Source organism: Candoia aspera, chromosome 10, assembly GCF_035149785.1.
Source record: "Candoia aspera isolate rCanAsp1 chromosome 10, rCanAsp1.hap2, whole genome shotgun sequence".
NCBI classification, from domain to species: Eukaryota; Metazoa; Chordata; class Lepidosauria; order Squamata; family Boidae; genus Candoia; species Candoia aspera.
In genome coordinates, this window is record NC_086162.1 from 10632822 (window position 1) to 10651413 (window position 18592).

Here is an 18592-nt window from a genome sequence, read left to right on the forward strand (position 1 = left end):
TTTCTGGGCCAAAAATTGTGCCGTCCCAAATCCAGCATGCAAAAGCACACCTAACCCTTAAATTCCACCCCGAATCTCATGGCGGTGTTCATTTTTGCATTCGGCCTGATTCCGCCCGGCTCACCCCGTGAGGTTTTCCTGACCCCGGGGTCAGGAATTTTTTGATTCCTGGGCCAAAAATTGTGCCGTCCCAAATCCAGCATGCAAAAGCACACCTAACCCTTACATTCCACCCCGAATCTCATGGCGGTGTTCATTTTTGCATTCGGCCTGTTTCCGCCAGGATCACCCCGTGAGGTTTTCCTGACCCCGGGGTCAGGAATTTTTGATTTCTGGGCCAAAAATTGTGCGGTCCCAAATCCAGCATGCAAAAGTACACCTAACCCTTAAATTCCACCCCGAAACTCATGGCGGTGTTCATTTTTGCATTTGGCCTGATTCCGCCAGGATCACCCCGTGAGGTTTTCCTGACCCCGGGGTCAGGAATTTTTTGATTTCTGGGCCAAAAATTGTGCCGTCCCAAATCCAGCATGCAAAAGCACACCTAACCCTTACATTCCACCCCGAATGTCATGGCGGTGTTCATTTTTGCATTCGGCCTGATTCCGCCCGGCTCACCCCATGAGGTTTTCCTGACCCCGGGGTCAGCAATTTTTTGATTTCTGGGCCAAAATTTTTGCCGTCCCAAATCCAGCATGCAAAAGCACACCTAACCCTTACATTCCACCCCGAATCTCATGGCGGTGTTCATTTTTGCATTCGGCCTGTTTCCGCCAGGCTCAGCCCGTGAGGTTTTCCTGACCCCGGGGTCAGGAATTTTTTGATTTCTGGGCCAAAAATTGTGCCGTCCCAAATCCAGCATGCAAAAGCACACCTAACCCTTAAATTCCACCCCGAATCTCATGGCGGTGTTCATTTTTGCATTTGGCCTGATTCCGCCAGGATCACCCCGTGAGGTTTTCCTGACCCCGGGGTCAGGAATTTTTTGATTTCTGGGCCAAAAATTGTGCCGTCCCAAATCCAGCATGCAAAAGCACACCTAACCCTTACATTCCACCCCGAATCTCATGGCGGTGTTCATTTTTGCATTCGGCCTGATTCCGCCCGGCTCACCCCATGAGGTTTTCCTGACCCCGGGGTCAGGAATTTTTTGATTCCTGGGGCAAAAATTGTGCCGTCCCAAATCCAGCATGCAAAAGCACACCTAACCCTTACATTCCACCCCGAATCTCATGGCGGTGTTCATTTTTGCATTTGGCCTGATTCCGCCAGGATCACCCCGTGAGGTTTTCCTGACCCCGGGGTCAGGAATTTTTTGATTTCTCGGCCAAAAATTGTGCCGTCCCAAATCCAGCATGCAAAAGCACACCTAACCCTTACATTCCACCCCGAATCTCATGGCGGTGTTCATTTTTGCATTCGGCCTGTTTCCGCCAGGCTCAGCCCGTGAGGTTTTCCTGACCCCGGGGTCAGGAATTTTTTGATTTCTGGGCCAAAAATTGTCCCGTCCCAAATCCAGCATGCAAAAGCACACCTAACCCTTACATTCCACCCCGAATCTCATGGCGGTGTTCATTTTTGCATTCGGCCTGATTCCGACCGGCTCACCCCGTGAGGTTTTCCTGACTCCGGGGTCAGGAATTTTTTGATTCCTGGGGCAAAAATTGTGCCGTCCCAAATCCAGCATGCAAAAGCACACCTAACCCTTACATTCCACCCCGAATCTCATGGCGGTTTTCATTTTTGCATTTGGCCTGATTCCGCCAGGATCACCCCGTGAGGTTTTCCTGACCCCGGGGTCAGGAATTTTTTGATTTCTCGGCCAAAAATTGTGCCGTCCCAAATCCAGCATGCAAAAGCACACCTAACCCTTACATTCCACCCCGAATCTCATGGCGGTGTTCATTTTTGCATTCGGCCTGTTTCCGCCAGGCTCAGCCCGTGAGGTTTTCCTGACCCCGGTGTCAGGAATTTTTTGATTTCTGGGCCAAAAATTGTGCCGTCCCAAATCCAGCATGCAAAAGTACACCTAACCCTTAAATTCCACCCCGAAACTCATGGCGGTGTTCATTTTTGCATTTGGCCTGATTCCGCCAGGATCACCCCGTGAGGTTTTCCTGACCCCGGGGTCAGGAATTTTTTGATTTCTGGGCCAAAAATTGTGCCGTCCCAAATCCAGCATGCAAAAGCACACCTAACCCTTACATTCCACCCCGAATGTCATGGCGGTGTTAATTTTTGCATTCGGCCTGATTCCGCCCGGCTCACCCCATGAGGTTTTCCTGACCCCGGGGTCAGGAATTTTTTGATTTCTGGGCCAAAAATTGTGCCGTCCCAAATCCAGCATGCAAAAGCACACCTAACCCTTACATTCCACCCCGAATCTCATGGCGGTGTTCATTTTTGCATTCGGCCTGTTTCCGCCAGGCTCAGCCCGTGAGGTTTTCCTGACCCCGGGGTCAGGAATTTTTTGATTTCTGGGCCAAAAATTGTGCCGTCCCAAATCCAGCATGCAAAAGTACACCTAAGCCTTAAATTCCACCCCGAAACTCATGGCGGTGTTCATTTTTGCATTTGGCCTGATTCCGCCAGGATCACCCCGTGAGGTTTTCCTGACCCCGGGGTCAGGAATTTTTTGATTTCTGGGCCAAAAATTGTGCCGTCCCAAATCCAGCATGGAAAAGCACACCTAACCCTTACATTCCACCCCGAATGTCATGGCGGTGTTCATTTTTGCATTCGGCCTGATTCCGCCCGGCTCACCCCATGAGGTTTTCCTGACCCCGGGGTCAGGAATTTTTTGATTTCTGGGCCAAAATTTTTGCCGTCCCAAATCCAGCATGCAAAAGCACACCTAACCCTTACATTCCACCCCGAATCTCATGGCGGTGTTCATTTTTGCATTCGGCCTGTTTCCGCCAGGCTCAGCCCGTGAGGTTTTCCTGACCCCGGGGTCAGGAATTTTTTGATTTCTGGGCCAAAAATTGTGCCGTCCCAAATCCAGCATGCAAAAGCACACCTAACCCTTAAATTCCACTCCGAATCTCATCGCGGTGTTCATTTTTGCATTTGGCCTGATTCCGCCAGGATCACCCCGTGAGGTTTTCCTGACTCCGGGGTCAGGAATTTTTTGATTTCTGGGCCAAAAATTGTGCCGTCCCAAATCCAGCATGCAAAAGCACACCTAACCCTTAAATTCCACCCCGAATCTCATGGCGGTGTTCATTTTTGCATTCGGCCTGATTCCGCCCGGCTCACCCCGTGAGGTTTTCCTGACCCCGGGGTCAGGAATTTTTTGATTCCTGGGGCAAAAATTGTGCCGTCCCAAATCCAGCATGCAAAAGCACACCTAACCCTTACATTCCACCCCGAATGTCATGGCGGTGTTAATTTTTGCATTCGGCCTGATTCCGCCCGGCTCACCCCATGAGGTTTTCCTGACCCCGGGGTCAGGAATTTTTTGATTTCTGGGCCAAAAATTGTGCCGTCCCAAATCCAGCATGCAAAAGCACACCTAACCCTTACATTCCACCCCGAATCTCATGGCGGTGTTCATTTTTGCATTCGGCCTGTTTCCGCCAGGCTCAGCCCGTGAGGTTTTCCTGACCCCGGGGTCAGGAATTTTTTGATTTCTGGGCCAAAAATTGTGCCGTCCCAAATCCAGCATGCAAAAGTACACCTAAGCCTTAAATTCCACCCCGAAACTCATGGCGGTGTTCATTTTTGCATTTGGCCTGATTCCGCCAGGATCACCCCGTGAGGTTTTCCTGACCCCGGGGTCAGGAATTTTTTGATTTCTGGGCCAAAAATTGTGCCGTCCCAAATCCAGCATGCAAAAGCACACCTAACCCTTACATTCCACCCCGAATGTCATGGCGGTGTTCATTTTTGCATTCGGCCTGATTCCGCCCGGCTCACCCCATGAGGTTTTCCTGACCCCGGGGTCAGGAATTTTTTGATTTCTGGGCCAAAATTTTTGCCGTCCCAAATCCAGCATGCAAAAGCACACCTAACCCTTACATTCCACCCCGAATGTCATGGCGGTGTTCATTTTTGCATTCGGCCTGATTCCGCCCGGCTCACCCCATGAGGTTTTCCTGACCCCGGGGTCAGGAATTTTTTGATTTCTGGGCCAAAAATTGTGCCGTCCCAAATCCAGCATGCAAAAGCACACCTAACCCTTAAATTCCACTCCGAATCTCATCGCGGTGTTCATTTTTGCATTTGGCCTGATTCCGCCAGGATCACCCCGTGAGGTTTTCCTGACTCCGGGGTCAGGAATTTTTTGATTTCTGGGCCAAAAATTGTGCCGTCCCAAATCCAGCATGCAAAAGCACACCTAACCCTTAAATTCCACCCCGAATCTCATGGCGGTGTTCATTTTTGCATTCGGCCTGATTCCGCCCGGCTCACCCCGTGAGGTTTTCCTGACCCCGGGGTCAGGAATTTTTTGATTCCTGGGGCAAAAATTGTGCCGTCCCAAATCCAGCATGCAAAAGCACACCTAACCCTTACATTCCACCCCGAATCTCATGGCGGTGTTCATTTTTGCATTTGGCCTGATTCCACCAGGATCACCCAGTGAGGTTTTCCTGACCCCGGAGTCAGGAATTTTTTGATTTCTGGGCCAAAAATTGTGCCGTCCCAAATCCAGCATGCAAAAGCACACCTAACCCTTAAATTCCACCCCGAATCTCATGGCGGTGTTCATTTTTGCATTCGGCCTGATTCCGCCCGGCTCACCCCGTGAGGTTTTCCTGACCCCGGGGTCAGGAATTTTTTGATTCCTGGGGCAAAAATTGTGCCGTCCCAAATCCAGCATGCAAAAGCACACCTAACCCTTACATTCCACCCCGAATCTCATGGCGGTGTTCATTTTTGCATTCGGCCTGTTTCCGCCAGGATCACCCCGTGAGGTTTTCCTGACCCCGGGGTCAGGAATTTTTTGATTTCTGGGCCAAAAATTGTGCCGTCCCAAATCCAGCATGCAAAAGTACACCTAACCCTTAAATTCCACCCCGAAACTCATGGCGGTGTTCATTTTTGCATTTGGCCTGATTCCGCCAGGATCACCCCGTGAGGTTTTCCTGACCCCGGGGTCAGGAATTTTTTGATTTCTGGGCCAAAAATTGTGCCGTCCCAAATCCAGCATGCAAAAGCACACCTAACCCTTACATTCCACCCCGAATGTCATGGCGGTGTTCATTTTTGCATTCGGCCTGATTCCGCCCGGCTCACCCCATGAGGTTTTCCTGACCCCGGGGTCAGCAATTTTTTGATTTCTGGGCCAAAATTTTTGCCGTCCCAAATCCAGCATGCAAAAGCACACCTAACCCTTACATTCCACCCCGAATCTCATGGCGGTGTTCATTTTTGCATTCGGCCTGTTTCCGCCAGGCTCAGCCCGTGAGGTTTTCCTGACCCCGGGGTCAGGAATTTTTTGATTTCTGGGCCAAAAATTGTGCCGTCCCAAATCCAGCATGCAAAAGCACACCTAACCCTTAAATTCCACCCCGAATCTCATGGCGGTGTTCATTTTTGCATTTGGCCTGATTCCGCCAGGATCACCCCGTGAGGTTTTCCTGACCCCGGGGTCAGGAATTTTTTGATTTCTGGGCCAAAAATTGTGCCGTCCCAAATCCAGCATGCAAAAGCACACCTAACCCTTACATTCCACCCCGAATCTCATGGCGGTGTTCATTTTTGCATTCGGCCTGATTCCGCCCGGCTCACCCCATGAGGTTTTCCTGACCCCGGGGTCAGGAATTTTTTGATTTCTGGGCCAAAAATTTGGCCGTCCCAAATCCAGCATGCAAAAGCACACCTAACCCTTACATTCCACCCCGAATCTCATGGCGGTGTTCATTTTTGCATTCGGCCTGATTCCGCCCGGCTCACCCCATGAGGTTTTCCTGACCCCGGGGTCAGGAATTTTTTGATTTCTGGGCCAAAAATTGTGCCGTCCCAAATCCAGCATGCAAAAGCACACCTAACCCTTACATTCCACCCCGAATCTCATGGCGGTGTTCATTTTTGCATTCGGCCTGTTTCTGCCAGGATCACCCCGTGAGGTTTTCCTGACCCCGGGGTCAGGAATTTTTTGATTTCTGGGCCAAAATTTGTGCCGTCCCAAATCCAGCATGCAAAAGCACACCTAACCCTTACATTCCACCCCGAATCCCATGGCGGTGTTCATTTTTGCATTCGGCCTGTTTCTGCCTGGCTCAGCCCGTGAGGTTTTCCTGACCCCGGGGTCAGGAATTTTTTGATTTCTGGGCCAAAAATTGTGCCGTCCCAAATCCAGCATGCAAAAGCACACCTAACCCTTACATTCCACCCCGAATCTCATGGCGGTGTTCATTTTTGCATTTGGCCTGATTCCGCCAGGATCACCCCGTGAGGTTTTCCTGACCCCGGGGTCAGGAATTTTTTGATTTCTGGGCCAAAAATTGTGCCGTCCCAAATCCAGCATGCAAAAGCACACCTAACCCTTACATTCCACCCCGAATCTCATGGCGGTGTTCATTTTTGCATTCGGCCTGATTCCGCCCGGCTCACCCCGTGAGGTTTTCCTGACCCCGGGGTCAGGAATTTTTTGATTTCTGGGCCAAAAATTGTGCCGTCCCAAATCCAGCATGCAAAAGCACACCTAACCCTTACATTCCACCCCGAATCTCATGGCGGTGTTCATTTTTGCATTCGGCCTGTTTCCGCCAGGCTCAGCCCGTGAGGTTTTCCTGACCCCGGGGTCAGGAATTTTTTGATTTCTGGGCCAAAAATTGTGCCGTCCCAAATCCAGCATGCAAAAGCACACCTAACCCTTAAATTCCACCCCGAATCTCATGGCGGTGTTCATTTTTGCATTCGGCCTGATTCCGCCCGGCTCACCCCGTGAGGTTTTCCTGACCCCGGGGTCAGGAATTTTTTGATTCCTGGGGCAAAAATTGTGCCGTCCCAAATCCAGCATGCAAAAGCACACCTAACCCTTACATTCCACCCCGAATCTCATGGCGGTGTTCATTTTTGCATTTGGCCTGATTCCGCCAGGATCACCCCGTGAGGTTTTCCTGACCCCGGGGTCAGGAATTTTTTGATTTCTCGGCCAAAAATTGTGCCGTCCCAAATCCAGCATGCAAAAGCACACCTAACCCTTACATTCCACCCCGAATCTCATGGCGGTGTTCATTTTTGCATTCGGCCTGATTCCGCCCGGCTCACCCCATGAGGTTTTCCTGACCCCGGGGTCAGGAATTTTTTGATTTCTGGGCCAAAAATTGTGCCGTCCCAAATCCAGCATGCAAAAGCACACCTACCCCTTACATTCCACCCCGAATCTCATGGCGGTGTTCATTTTTGCATTTGGCCTGATTCCGCCTGGCTCAACCCGTGAGGTTTTCCTGACCCCGGGGTCAGGAATTTTTTGATTTCTGGGCCAAAAATTGTGCCGTCCCAAATCCAGCATGCAAAAGCACACCTAGCCCTAACATTCCACCCCGAATCTCATGGCGGTGTTCATTTTTGCATTCGGCCTGATTCCGCCCGGCTCACCCCATGAGGTTTTCCTGACCCCGGGGTCAGGAATTTTTTGATTTCTGGGCCAAAAATTGTGCCGTCCCAAATCCAGCATGCAAAAGCACACCTACCCCTTACATTCCACCCCGAATCTCATGGCGGTGTTCATTTTTGCATTCGGCCTGATTCCGCCTGGCTCAACCCGTGAGGTTTTCCTGACCCCGGGGTCAGGAATTTTTTGATTTCTGGGCCAAAAATTGTGCCGTCCGAAATCCAGCATGCAAAAGCACACCTACCCCTTACATTCCACCCCGAATCTCATGGCGGTGTTCATTTTTGCATTCGGCCTGATTCCGCCCGGCTCACCCCGTGAGGTTTTCCTGACCCCGGGGTCAGTAACTTTTTGATTTCTGCGCTAAAAACTGTGCCGTCCCAAATCCAGCATGCAAAAGCACACCTAACCCTTACATTCCACCCCGAATCTCATGGCGGTGTTCATTTTTTTATTCGGCCTGATTCCGCCCGGCTCACCCCATGAGGTTTTCCTGACCCCGGGGTCAGGAATTTTTTGATTTCTGGGCGAAAAATTTTTCGGGCCTCGAGGAACCCCTGCACATTCAGGCTCAAATTCAGGCCAGAAGTTACAAAATTATTACGTTCGTCTCACGGGTAGGCCTGTATATACTGTATATGCATTAACAGTGTTCTTAAACTGAAAGTAAAGAATGAAACTTACCTTTTATGTGAAGTTGCCCGGATTTGAAATAATTTTTTAAATAAATCATGATCTCCAGGGGAACCCCTAGTGAACTCTTATGGAACCCTGGTTGAGAAAACCTGGCATAAACAGCTAGTTTGGGATCATTGGAAGCATCTGTCTAGTATCCAAGAGCTTATCAATGTAGAGCTCAACCATAGCTCTTGATTCAGGCTTAGCTGGATAGAGAAGAAACCAGAGCTCCCAGTTTACATGTCTCAGGAAATGAATCAAGTAAGGAGCTTCAGCTGTTGTTTAGCCACTTCATTCTTGCTCATTTACAGCAAGCCAGAATTCTCCTGGCTTACTGTGATGTGTGAATGCAGTCATACTACCATCTTTATGTGGTGCAGAGGTGTGGGGGGATAAACTTTGGAAGGAAAAAAGTGCTTAGCTTCATTAGGACACATTGGCCAATTGCTGCTCCTTTCGGTTTCAGAATCCATGCAGAGTTCCAACTGAATGAGCCTCCCGATTTCCCATTCTGGTTTTCTCCTGCCCAATTCACAGGCTACGTTGTCCTCTCCAAGGACTCCTCCCACGTTCGAGAGTTCAAGCTGTTTGTCCCTAATAGCAGGTGAGCGTCTCCAGTTTCCAGTACTACTGATCGAGAAGCAAGCGTGCAGTTGGCTTCAGGTTCAAAGCACGCACACTTAATACATCATGAGCGATTTAGCATTCCTCTACTTTAAGACAGTTTGCAATAAGCATTTGGGTGTAATTTATTTTCAGATCAAGAATAGGCCCAGCTTGATTTCGATTCTTAGCAAGCTTAAAGCCAAAAGATTGTCACTTCCCAACTCAACCAGGAGGCTCTGTTCTGGGATCTTCTTTGGGTCAATGTTCACTGCCTCATAGTGACTAACCTATAGTTTATGTCGTCGTGTTTTTTTTTTAAAAAGACACAGTGGCTGAATGTATACTGTGTGCTAAGCCAGACTCAAATAAGCTGCATTATTGCAGCATGTGGCAACTGGTCAGGCAACTGAGTGGTCTTATCCGCACTGGCGATGGTGCTGTCTAGTGTCAGGCAAGAATGTTTCCAGTCCCACCTGGGGATGCCAGGAGATGAGCCTGGAACCTTCTGTCTGTAGAGCATGTGCTTTGGCACTGACATTTTGCCAAGAGAAGATGAAGCTTGGGAAGGGATAGGATTCTGGAATATCCACGTGGCTGTTAGTGTTTCAGGCAAGTTTCAACAGTTTATTTAACAAGAGTGTCAGTGTATTCCATACACTTCTGAATGCTGTGTCTGGTAACAGCCCTCTTTCTCATGTATACCCTGTTTCATATGAATGAAAGCTGCTGGTCTTGTCGAATGCAGCTTTCACATTTCTAATGATGCCATTTTTTTTCATCAGGTCTCTCAATGTAGACATGGAATGGCTATACGGTGCATTAGAAAGCAGCAACATGGAGGTGGATATAGGATACTTACCTCAGGTCTGTAATCTTACGTGGACTAATCCTCCGTGTATACGTATAGAGCTTCTTGCTTGCTCTTTTTCAGTTAACAGTGAGAACACTCAGTCTTTTCCAATATAGTCTCGCCCGCCTTTCCAGAAAATGCTGCTTAAGAAATTGGAGAGTTCTGTTCCAGCTGTCACATAGTGGCTGCATTTAGACTTGTGTTTAGTGTAGCTACTGAAATAACCCATGTTCTGGGTTTGTGAAATACATTAAATCATAAGTCATTCAAATGGGCTGGGTTGCCCTAGGAATCAAGCTATCATGTTTTGTGAATGCATTTTCTAAGTCTTTACCTGACCTAACGCATATAAAATACTAACACGCAAAATAAAATCACAGCCAAATGCGGCAGCCCAACCTCATCACTGAGCTTCAGAAGCCCAGTCAATGAAATCATCCTGCAGAAGGTCAATGCCAAGAGGGTCAGGTGCACCTTCAGGGGCATGTTGTTCCGAAACAGCAGGACCATAACAGAGAAGGCCATCCGTTGGGTCCATGTTTCCCATACCTCTTCAGGGATTGGGACTTGAAGCATCCCTTCCTAAGTTAAACTTACAGGATGGGAAAATCTATTGGGAGGACATGGCCCCTAAGGTAACCTAGAGGAGTACCATGTTGGGCTTCTTAGGTTAAAACCAGGACTTCAAATTGGCTTGGAAACCTATTGGTGGCCAAGGTACTGGCACTATGTTATAATTGTGGGTCTCCCCTGCCAGCAGCTTGGCCATTGCATTCTGTATCTAAAGCTGCAGCTATAACTTTTGAGTCATCTTCAAAGGGAGACCCATATCAAGTGTGTTGCAGTAATCTAAATGCATAGCAATAAAGGCCTGAGTCACCATCTCCCAGGCTTCCCAGACCAGGAAGGCTTGCAACTGGTGCCCCAGCCTAAATTGGACAAAGCCTCCTTTGGCAAGGTCTTCATCTGATGCTCTAACAGGAGCTGTAAGTCCAGGAGAACCCCCAAGTTATAGCCCCATTCCTTAAGGGGAAGTGCAATCCTATCCAGACCTATCCCCAGAATCAAGCCAAGTTATTTTGAGATAAACAATATCCCTATTTTGCTGGGATTCACTATAAGTTTATTTTGTCCCAATCAGTCCCTTGCAGTCTCCAGATTCCAGATAAGGATCTCCATGGCATTTCCAATCCAGCCTGGGATGGGGATATAGAAGGGAGTATCATCAGTAGAGTGATGATGCCTCGCTCCAAAGTGAAGGATGTCCTCTCCCACTGGTTTCATATAGAGAGGCAGGTTAATTTCCTAGCTTAATTTAACCAGCCCATGTTTTGAGCTTCCAAATCGCTGATCTGCTTTCACTTTTCATCTGTGCTGCACGTGCTCCCTAAAGGCAGTAGCCTCTTGAGATGGAACAAAAATTGTAATTATGGTAAGTCTCAAGTACAGTTGCAAATATAAAGACAGAGGGCAAAAACAGACAGACATAGAGCTAAAATGAAACATCAAGTAAGGTTTATATTTTTATTTATTTTATTTTATTTTATTTTATTTATTTTCTATCCTGCCTTTATTATTTTCATAAATTCAAGGCAGTGAACATACCAAATACTCCTTCCTTCTATTTTCCCCACAACAGCAACCCTGTGAGGTGAGTTGGGCTGAGAGGGAGGGACTGGCCCAAGGGCACCCAGTCGGCTCTCGTGCCCAAGGCGGGACTAGAACTCTCGTACCACGCCTGATTGGCTCTTGGGCTGAGAGAGAGGGACTGGCCCAAGGTCACCCAGCCGGCTTTCCTGCCTAAGGCAGGACTAGAGCTCACAGCCTCCTGGTTTCTAGCCGATATATAAATGTCTTTGCCAACCACTGAAAGGCTGTCAGAGGCAAGGAGTTTTATAGTTTAGATGCAGCCCCCAAAAGACCCTTTCTGTTGCCTCCATCAACCAGGCCTCCTTCACAGTTGGGACACAGAGAGGAACATCATTATCAATGCTGGACTGACAAATAGTAGTTATTTATTTTGTCACTTCATCATTGTTGTCTTATTATAATGCTTTCTTTGTCATCTCTTGTGGAGATGGGATGCTATGTAAATCAAATAAATGTTCAGAATAAAATCAGCTTCACTGGAACAAGCTTCCAGTTGCGGTGATAGACAAATGCAACCAAAATCTTTTTCATTGCACCAAGTACCATCCCAGCTCCCTCCAACCTAATACCACCTTATGTGTTGGATTTCAACTCCCATAATTTTCCACCCAGCCTGGGCTTTGGTTGGGGATCGTGGAACTTAAGGTCCAACGTATCTAGAGAACGATGGTGAGAGAAACTGGTCTAGGAGAGGAGAGAATGTGCAGCACAGATTTGTGGGAAATTCGTTTTCATACGGTCCGTTTCGATATCCTGAAAGTGTCTTATGTCCCTGTTGTGTTGCAGATGGAGCTGGAGTCACTGGGGCCATCCACCCCTTCAGTGATTCATGATGAAAATGGGAACGTGATTGACAGCAGAGAAGGAGAACCCATTCAGTTTATATTTGAAGAGATTTCCTGGCAGAGAGAAATAAGCTGGGAAGAAGCATCTGGGAAACTGGAAGTGGTCATGTATCCATTTAAGAAAGTATGAAAAGAGCCAGACATCCCCTTAAATGTGATTAAATAATTAAGCCGATGCTCCAAGGAGGGACAGTTAAACTAATACACCTATGCAGGCCAATTTAGTGCTTGTGAAAGTGAGTTGGCTTTGCATTTGATAACCTGCTGACAAAACAAGCAGCTGTTTTATCCAAAACTCAGATAGGTTAAATAAATACATAGTACATTTTTTGATACATGCTTGGAAATACTGGTTGAAGTCCCAGTGGAATTGGGATCTCTTAGTATAGCTGGAGCTCTAATTGGCTGCATCGTCCCTCCTTCCCCTTATCTTAAGTCCCTGATGCCATTTTGAAAGAGGCAAGTGATAGAAATATTTCTAAGAGCTTCTTATCAGCAGGGAACACAAAGGCTGTGTGTAACTCAGGAACTTGAAAGATTGAGTGAATTTATAGCCTGAAGTATTCAGTATTATCCAGTAACAGACAGAGCTGTCCCTCCACTGAACTAGAAAAAGACTGGGAGAAAAAGAAGTTAAAATGAAAGCTGGGGGAACTTGAAAAATTCAGTCATTTTAAGACATTTGTGTGTGCTTGGCTCTTAAGACGAGAGAACGCAAGTTCTTTTGGCTCAAGGACTACATCAGGCTTTGTGCCAGATAGATGGAGCAGTTCAAAAGTGGGTGGGCCAGGACCTGATTTTGGGGTGTGGTTGGGATTTGTAAGGGGTGAAATGGGCACCGGAAGTCTCTGCAAGGCTTAGGTACCCTCGTTACCCTTTAACACACACCCCAACCCCCAAGCACACACAAAGGGCTGCCAGTTTTGGCCCCACTCACTCAAGAGGAGTCCTAAGGATTGCAGAGAAGATAATAGGATCCTACAGGGCACAGTTTTGCATGCTTGTCTTAAGAAGATTGGATTTCCTGTAAGAAAGCTGATAATAGCAAGATTGGCCAACTTACAGGTTTGTGTGTAATGCCAGATCTCTGGTTAACTGGAAATATCTGACTTCCTGCTTAATATTACTTGCGAGAACATAATTGACATTCGAGCAGTTATGTAAATAGCCACCTTCTCGACACCTAACCTGCCTTACCTGCATTTAGAAGCAGGATTGGGACTAGTTAGTACCTGAACAGGAAACCACAAGGAAAATACCATGATTGTGGGCTAAGATGGGAAGTTGAGAAAGATCCCAGAAAAAGGCACCGATAAAGTAAGTTATGCACTGCTGCCAAGAAAACACTGAATGTTCCCAGGAGCTGAGTTTGATTCAAAGGTATCTTTCCCTTTAAGTAGTGGAGCAAGTGAAGCCTATGCAACCTCAGGGGCTCTCTCTCTCATCTGTGGTCTTGGGAAAAAAAGTCTCCTCCCTGAAGATGCTGTCTTCATTGTTCAAAGGAAGCTCCCTTTGAAATGCAAATAAGCGTCAATCAACAGCTTTGGAGATGTGATTTTTGTCATAGCCCTGATTGGAGGAGGAAGACATCACAAAAGAGTTCAGCCGTAAAACCCTTGCTCAGAAACAGAAACGGCGCATAAGACAGCTGGTGTGACTTATCTCAGATGTTCTGTAGCTTGGGGGAACTTACTGCATTATATGAGGAAAGCCCTTTTTTCCCCCAGTTGTGTATTATATAGGGCACTGTGGCCAATCGGGAACGTTCTGTATGTCTGTATTTCGAATATACTTTAAAGAACAGAAGACTTAACATTTTAGCATTCGTAACAACTAATAGATGAGCCAGACATCCCAAATTATGGGTGCATTGAGTTCCTCATTTTGTTTTCAGGTGTCCTACTTTCCCTTTACTCAAGCTTTTGAACGAGCTGAGTCTGAGGGTAAACTTGTTCATTCCATACTCTTGTGGGGCGCCCTGGATGATCAGTCATGCTGAGGTAAGGGCTGAATTTGACACTGGGGTGTTTTTAAAAGGAGTTTATCAGGAAGTCCAAGGTATCTTTTCCCCCTCCTCAAGATAGAAATGCTAGAGGTGGTTAGTGAGAATATTAATAGCATTTGAGCTAAGCGTAATCTGTTTGTTGTTTCAATAGCCCAACTTTTAACTCAATAGCTTATGAAACCCACATTTTGCAAGGCCTCTATAAAGGTGCTTTTATTTGTTAAGGATCTTGTGCTAGGTTGATCTTACATAAAATCTCAATGAGATGCTGTATGTATGAGTCTAGGCTTTAGTCTGATGTGCTTATATTGAGCAAAAGGAAGCACTGGTCTGAGGAGCCTACAGGGTAAATTGAGACCAGGCATGATGTAAAAGATGTGAATAGAGGTAGGAAAAGGAGATGCAAGGATAGAAGGGCATACTTTCAAGCAATTAAAAAACAAACCACATTTTGGCAAAGCATTATGTTTTAACTCAGTCTGCGTATTATCTCTCATCTACTTCTACTGCCTCCTTTCTGCTTCTCTTGGAAGCCACTAATATAATACTGAACGCCAAGCCCTGGTATGATCCTGACTTGGCTCCAAACTGCCCAACTAAGCCAATTCAGAATGACTTGCATTAAGGCAATCTGAATGCCATCCCCCTACCGGGCATATAAAGAACCTCGCCTAGGGGCCTTCTGACTATGCCCACTCACTCCTAGATTCTTGAGCTCTTAAATACCCAAGCCAGTGGGTTTGCAGCAGGACCAACATAATAGATATTCCAGGAGATGGAAGTGATAAGTGGGGACCGATTATTACCATTTAACCTGGAGATTCAGAAATCTGCTCCTAAATGGTCATATGTTCATCTAAAGATTTTGCTAACCTCTTTTGTTCCTCCTCTTTGACAGGTTCAGGGCGAACTCTCCGGGAAACAGTCCTGGAAAGTTCGCCCATCCTCGCATTCCTGAATGAGAGTTTCATCAGTACCTGGTCATTGGTGAAGGAGCTGGAAGATTTACAAGTAAGCTTCTACTTAAATTCAAGAGTAGGACGAGATGGGATGGGTAGCTTGAACAACATCTGGAAGACAATATGGTGCACCAGAATAAACAAGAAGCAAACAATTAGGAAATACTATAATAATCTGCAATAGCCTTTCATGGTTTTTTAGATCTTGATGCAAATGTAGACTTTAATCTCATTTTTGACTAAGATTTGTTTCTATTTGAACCCAATGAAGGGCACCTTACTAGCATAAGAAATGTTACATGTGAACATCTTTTCCACAGGGTAGACGGGAGGACAAGATCAACAGCAAACTTGCAGACCTGCATCTTGAAAAGTATAACTTTCCTGTGGAGATTATGATCTGCCTGCCCAATGGCACCGTGGTAAGATTCTCCACTCTGTTGGATCTTTTCAATCACTTCTTGTCTGTCTTGTATTTTTCTAAACCATGGAATCTTTTGGAATAATACTGTAGTTGCTTTGCTCTGACTTACTTGCAATAAGAACTGAACCTCTCTTGTACAGTTCTCCATCTCTGAGCCACAATCAAATCATTTGGAGCAATGCAGTGTTCCTGCAGCACTAAAGCACAGGAAGAATATTTTCTAATTGTTGTTCTTTCTGTTCCAAGGGCTCTGAAATCAGGATTTACAAAGCATCTCTAGGGTGGTAAAAGTTGCTTGTCTTCAAAAATATCTGCACATGCTCTTAGTGGACATGAAAATGGCAAGTTCTTGGGCAGAGGCATGGCGCACACACACTCAGAACCACTTAAGCATTGGGGTGGATTCAAGTGGGGAAATTAGCTGAAACATTCACAGAACTCCAGCTTGAAGCAGGGAAGATCTATCACAAATATTCACGGAAACATCCATTTCAAATTAAAGATGTATTAGAATATTTACTATTATGACTCTAGATATTATTAACAGCAGCAAAAAGGTAGATGTTTGGTCATGCATGGGAGATTGAACTGTATGAATATATATGCAAATAGTATCTGCTAGACAACCCGTGACCCGTTGGATCATCGATTCAGAGATATTTCCTTACCAGATTCCTCAGTGCCTTCAACAATGGCAGAGCTTCTAATGTATTGGAAAAGTCCTTAAAAATTCAGGGAGAGATGCGTCTGCCTTGAAAGTAGCCAGTGTTAAACTGTATAGCACCGTCAAACGTTGGGAGTTCACCAATGTTTTGGAAATTTTTAATGAAGTCATAAAATGTTTTATGATAATTTTTATGTCATAAAATGTTTTATAAAATTTGCCAGATTTCTAATCCATGGGAGTCACTGGGCCCTGGACTTTGGATGTATTCTGTAAGTTACCCCATTTGAGGTACCTTGGTTGAAAACGTTTTGCCCTATGATGCACCATTTCACCCAGTTGAAGGTTATGGACACGAGAGTTGTATATAGATAAATATATCCATGCACCAGGGACATCCATGGGGGAAGGGTAAAAAAGTCAAGATGGCAGCCTTGGCCACATGATCAAAGCCCCACCCCTTTGTATGTGTCATACTGTGCATTAAAAAGGGCAGAGCTTTGATTGTGGCCATCGTCTTGACTTTTTTGAACCCCCTGTGGACACTTCTGCTACATGCATGCACACCATAATCTTGTAGTACAGAATAAACCTACAAAGAGAAACACACAATTTATTGACCTGACAATTATTGGATAATATTAAGTATCAGATTCAATCTAGGATCTACATGGTCTTGTAACAGAGCAGTTCCAGCCAGTATGAGCAGTATCACTCTGTTCATTAGGCTAACTATCTTTCCTCATCAACAGAGAGGATGGAACAACTGATCTTAAAATAGCTTACTCTAATATATGAAAGCAGACCCACCTTGTCATTGCCATGGGGCAGTGCCTAAAATTGTATGTGTTTAACAACCACTAACTGACCACTGTTCTCTAACTTTCCTTTAGACCGATATTTCTCAATCTTGGCAACTTTTAAGCTGTATGGACCAACTCCCAGAATTCCCCAACTAGCCATGCTGGCTGGGGTATTCTGGGAGTTGAAGTCCACACATCTTCAAGTTGCCAAGGCTGAGAAACACTGCTTTAGACTGCATCACTTAAAATCTGGCATTGGCCACTGTTTTTAAAGGCAAAGCATCATCCGCCAGATTTGAATGGCAGAATGCCTCCTTTCTGATCAGATAGATCCAAGCAAGGCAGCCCTCGGCCTCCCTCACCTTCCGTGGCTGCGGGGGGGGAAACAAGAATCATCCTCAGGCGGTTGGACCCATTTCCTTGGTTTGTTTTGCAGGTTCACCACATTAATGCCAACTATTTCCTGGATATTACTTCTATGAAGCCTGAAGAAATTGAGAGCAGCATCTTTAGTTTCTCCTCTGGTTTTGAAGACCCCTCAACAGCAACTTACCTCCAGTTCTTGAAGGAAGGACTTCAGAAGGCAAAACCATTCCTGCAGCCCTAACATCAAAAAGCCAGCAGACGCCCTCATGCTGATCAAACACGATAACAGTCCTTACGTCTTGGGTTCCCAGACTCAGGCCTAACCCAGTACTGTTAAGCAAATAGTTCTATGTAAATGAAAACTCTCCAAAGCAGGAAGTGTTCCTTGGCAGTATGAAGGTCTGATACCTGAATGTTCAGGAAGCTGCCCGGTTCTCTCTCTCAGAGGTAAATTGTGGGGTTACTCTGAAACTAGCTGTCAAGCTGCAGGAGGTCAAGCTTGGGAGACAGTGTGGTGCAAAGTGGGGAGACTGATTCTGAGGCTGCGGTGTGGTACCAGCAGGTCAAATTTCTGACTCCTTTGGCACAGTTCTCAGTTAAAACCTGGCGTGTTGCCTCCTGAATGGGGTGCCACCATTCCTGCATCAGACTAGTCCCTTCCAGGATCCTGAATCTATAGCATATAGTCACAGCTTTACACTTTAGAATTCTTACGTTGCAAAGTGCTCTTTGGTGTCAGAGGACCTCAGGAAGTCATATGTATCTTGAAATTCAGAAACACCAGGCAGGACCTGTATACAGGTAGTCCTCGATTTACAGCCATTCATTTAGCAGCTGTTCGAAGTTACCACGGTGCTGGGAAAAGGGACTTATGACTGGTTCTTACACTTCTGATGGTTGCAGCATCCCTGCAATCACGTGATCAAAATTCAGGTGCTTGGCAACTGGCATATACAGTATTTACAATGGTTGCAGCATCCCAGGGGCACATGATCACCATTTGCAACCTTCCCAGCCAGCTTCTGACAAAGTCAATGGGGGAAGCTGGATTCACTTAACAACCATGTGATTCACTTAATGACTGGTGATTCGCTGAACAACCACAGCAAAAATGTAAAACTGGGCATGACTCACTTAACAACTGCCTTGCTTAGCAACAGAAGTTCCTGTCCCGATTG

General features: G+C 46.4%; 1 protein-coding gene across 1 annotated transcript in view; it reads left to right on the top strand.

Moving 5' to 3' along the window:
• The window catches only part of SELENON (selenoprotein N), a 94230-nt gene extending 75846 nt beyond the window's left edge, over positions 1 to 18384 (top strand). The window contains exons 6-12 of the mRNA XM_063312605.1: positions 8709 to 8846; positions 9631 to 9712; positions 12135 to 12317; positions 14088 to 14193; positions 15097 to 15209; positions 15478 to 15579; positions 17485 to 18384. Of these exons, the coding sequence (XP_063168675.1) occupies positions 8709 to 8846; positions 9631 to 9712; positions 12135 to 12317; positions 14088 to 14193; positions 15097 to 15209; positions 15478 to 15579; positions 17485 to 17655 (895 nt within the window). The 3' untranslated portion in view covers positions 17656 to 18384. The remainder of the gene's footprint in view (positions 1 to 8708; positions 8847 to 9630; positions 9713 to 12134; positions 12318 to 14087; positions 14194 to 15096; positions 15210 to 15477; positions 15580 to 17484) is intronic.
• Positions 18385 to 18592: the final 208 nt, after the last annotated feature.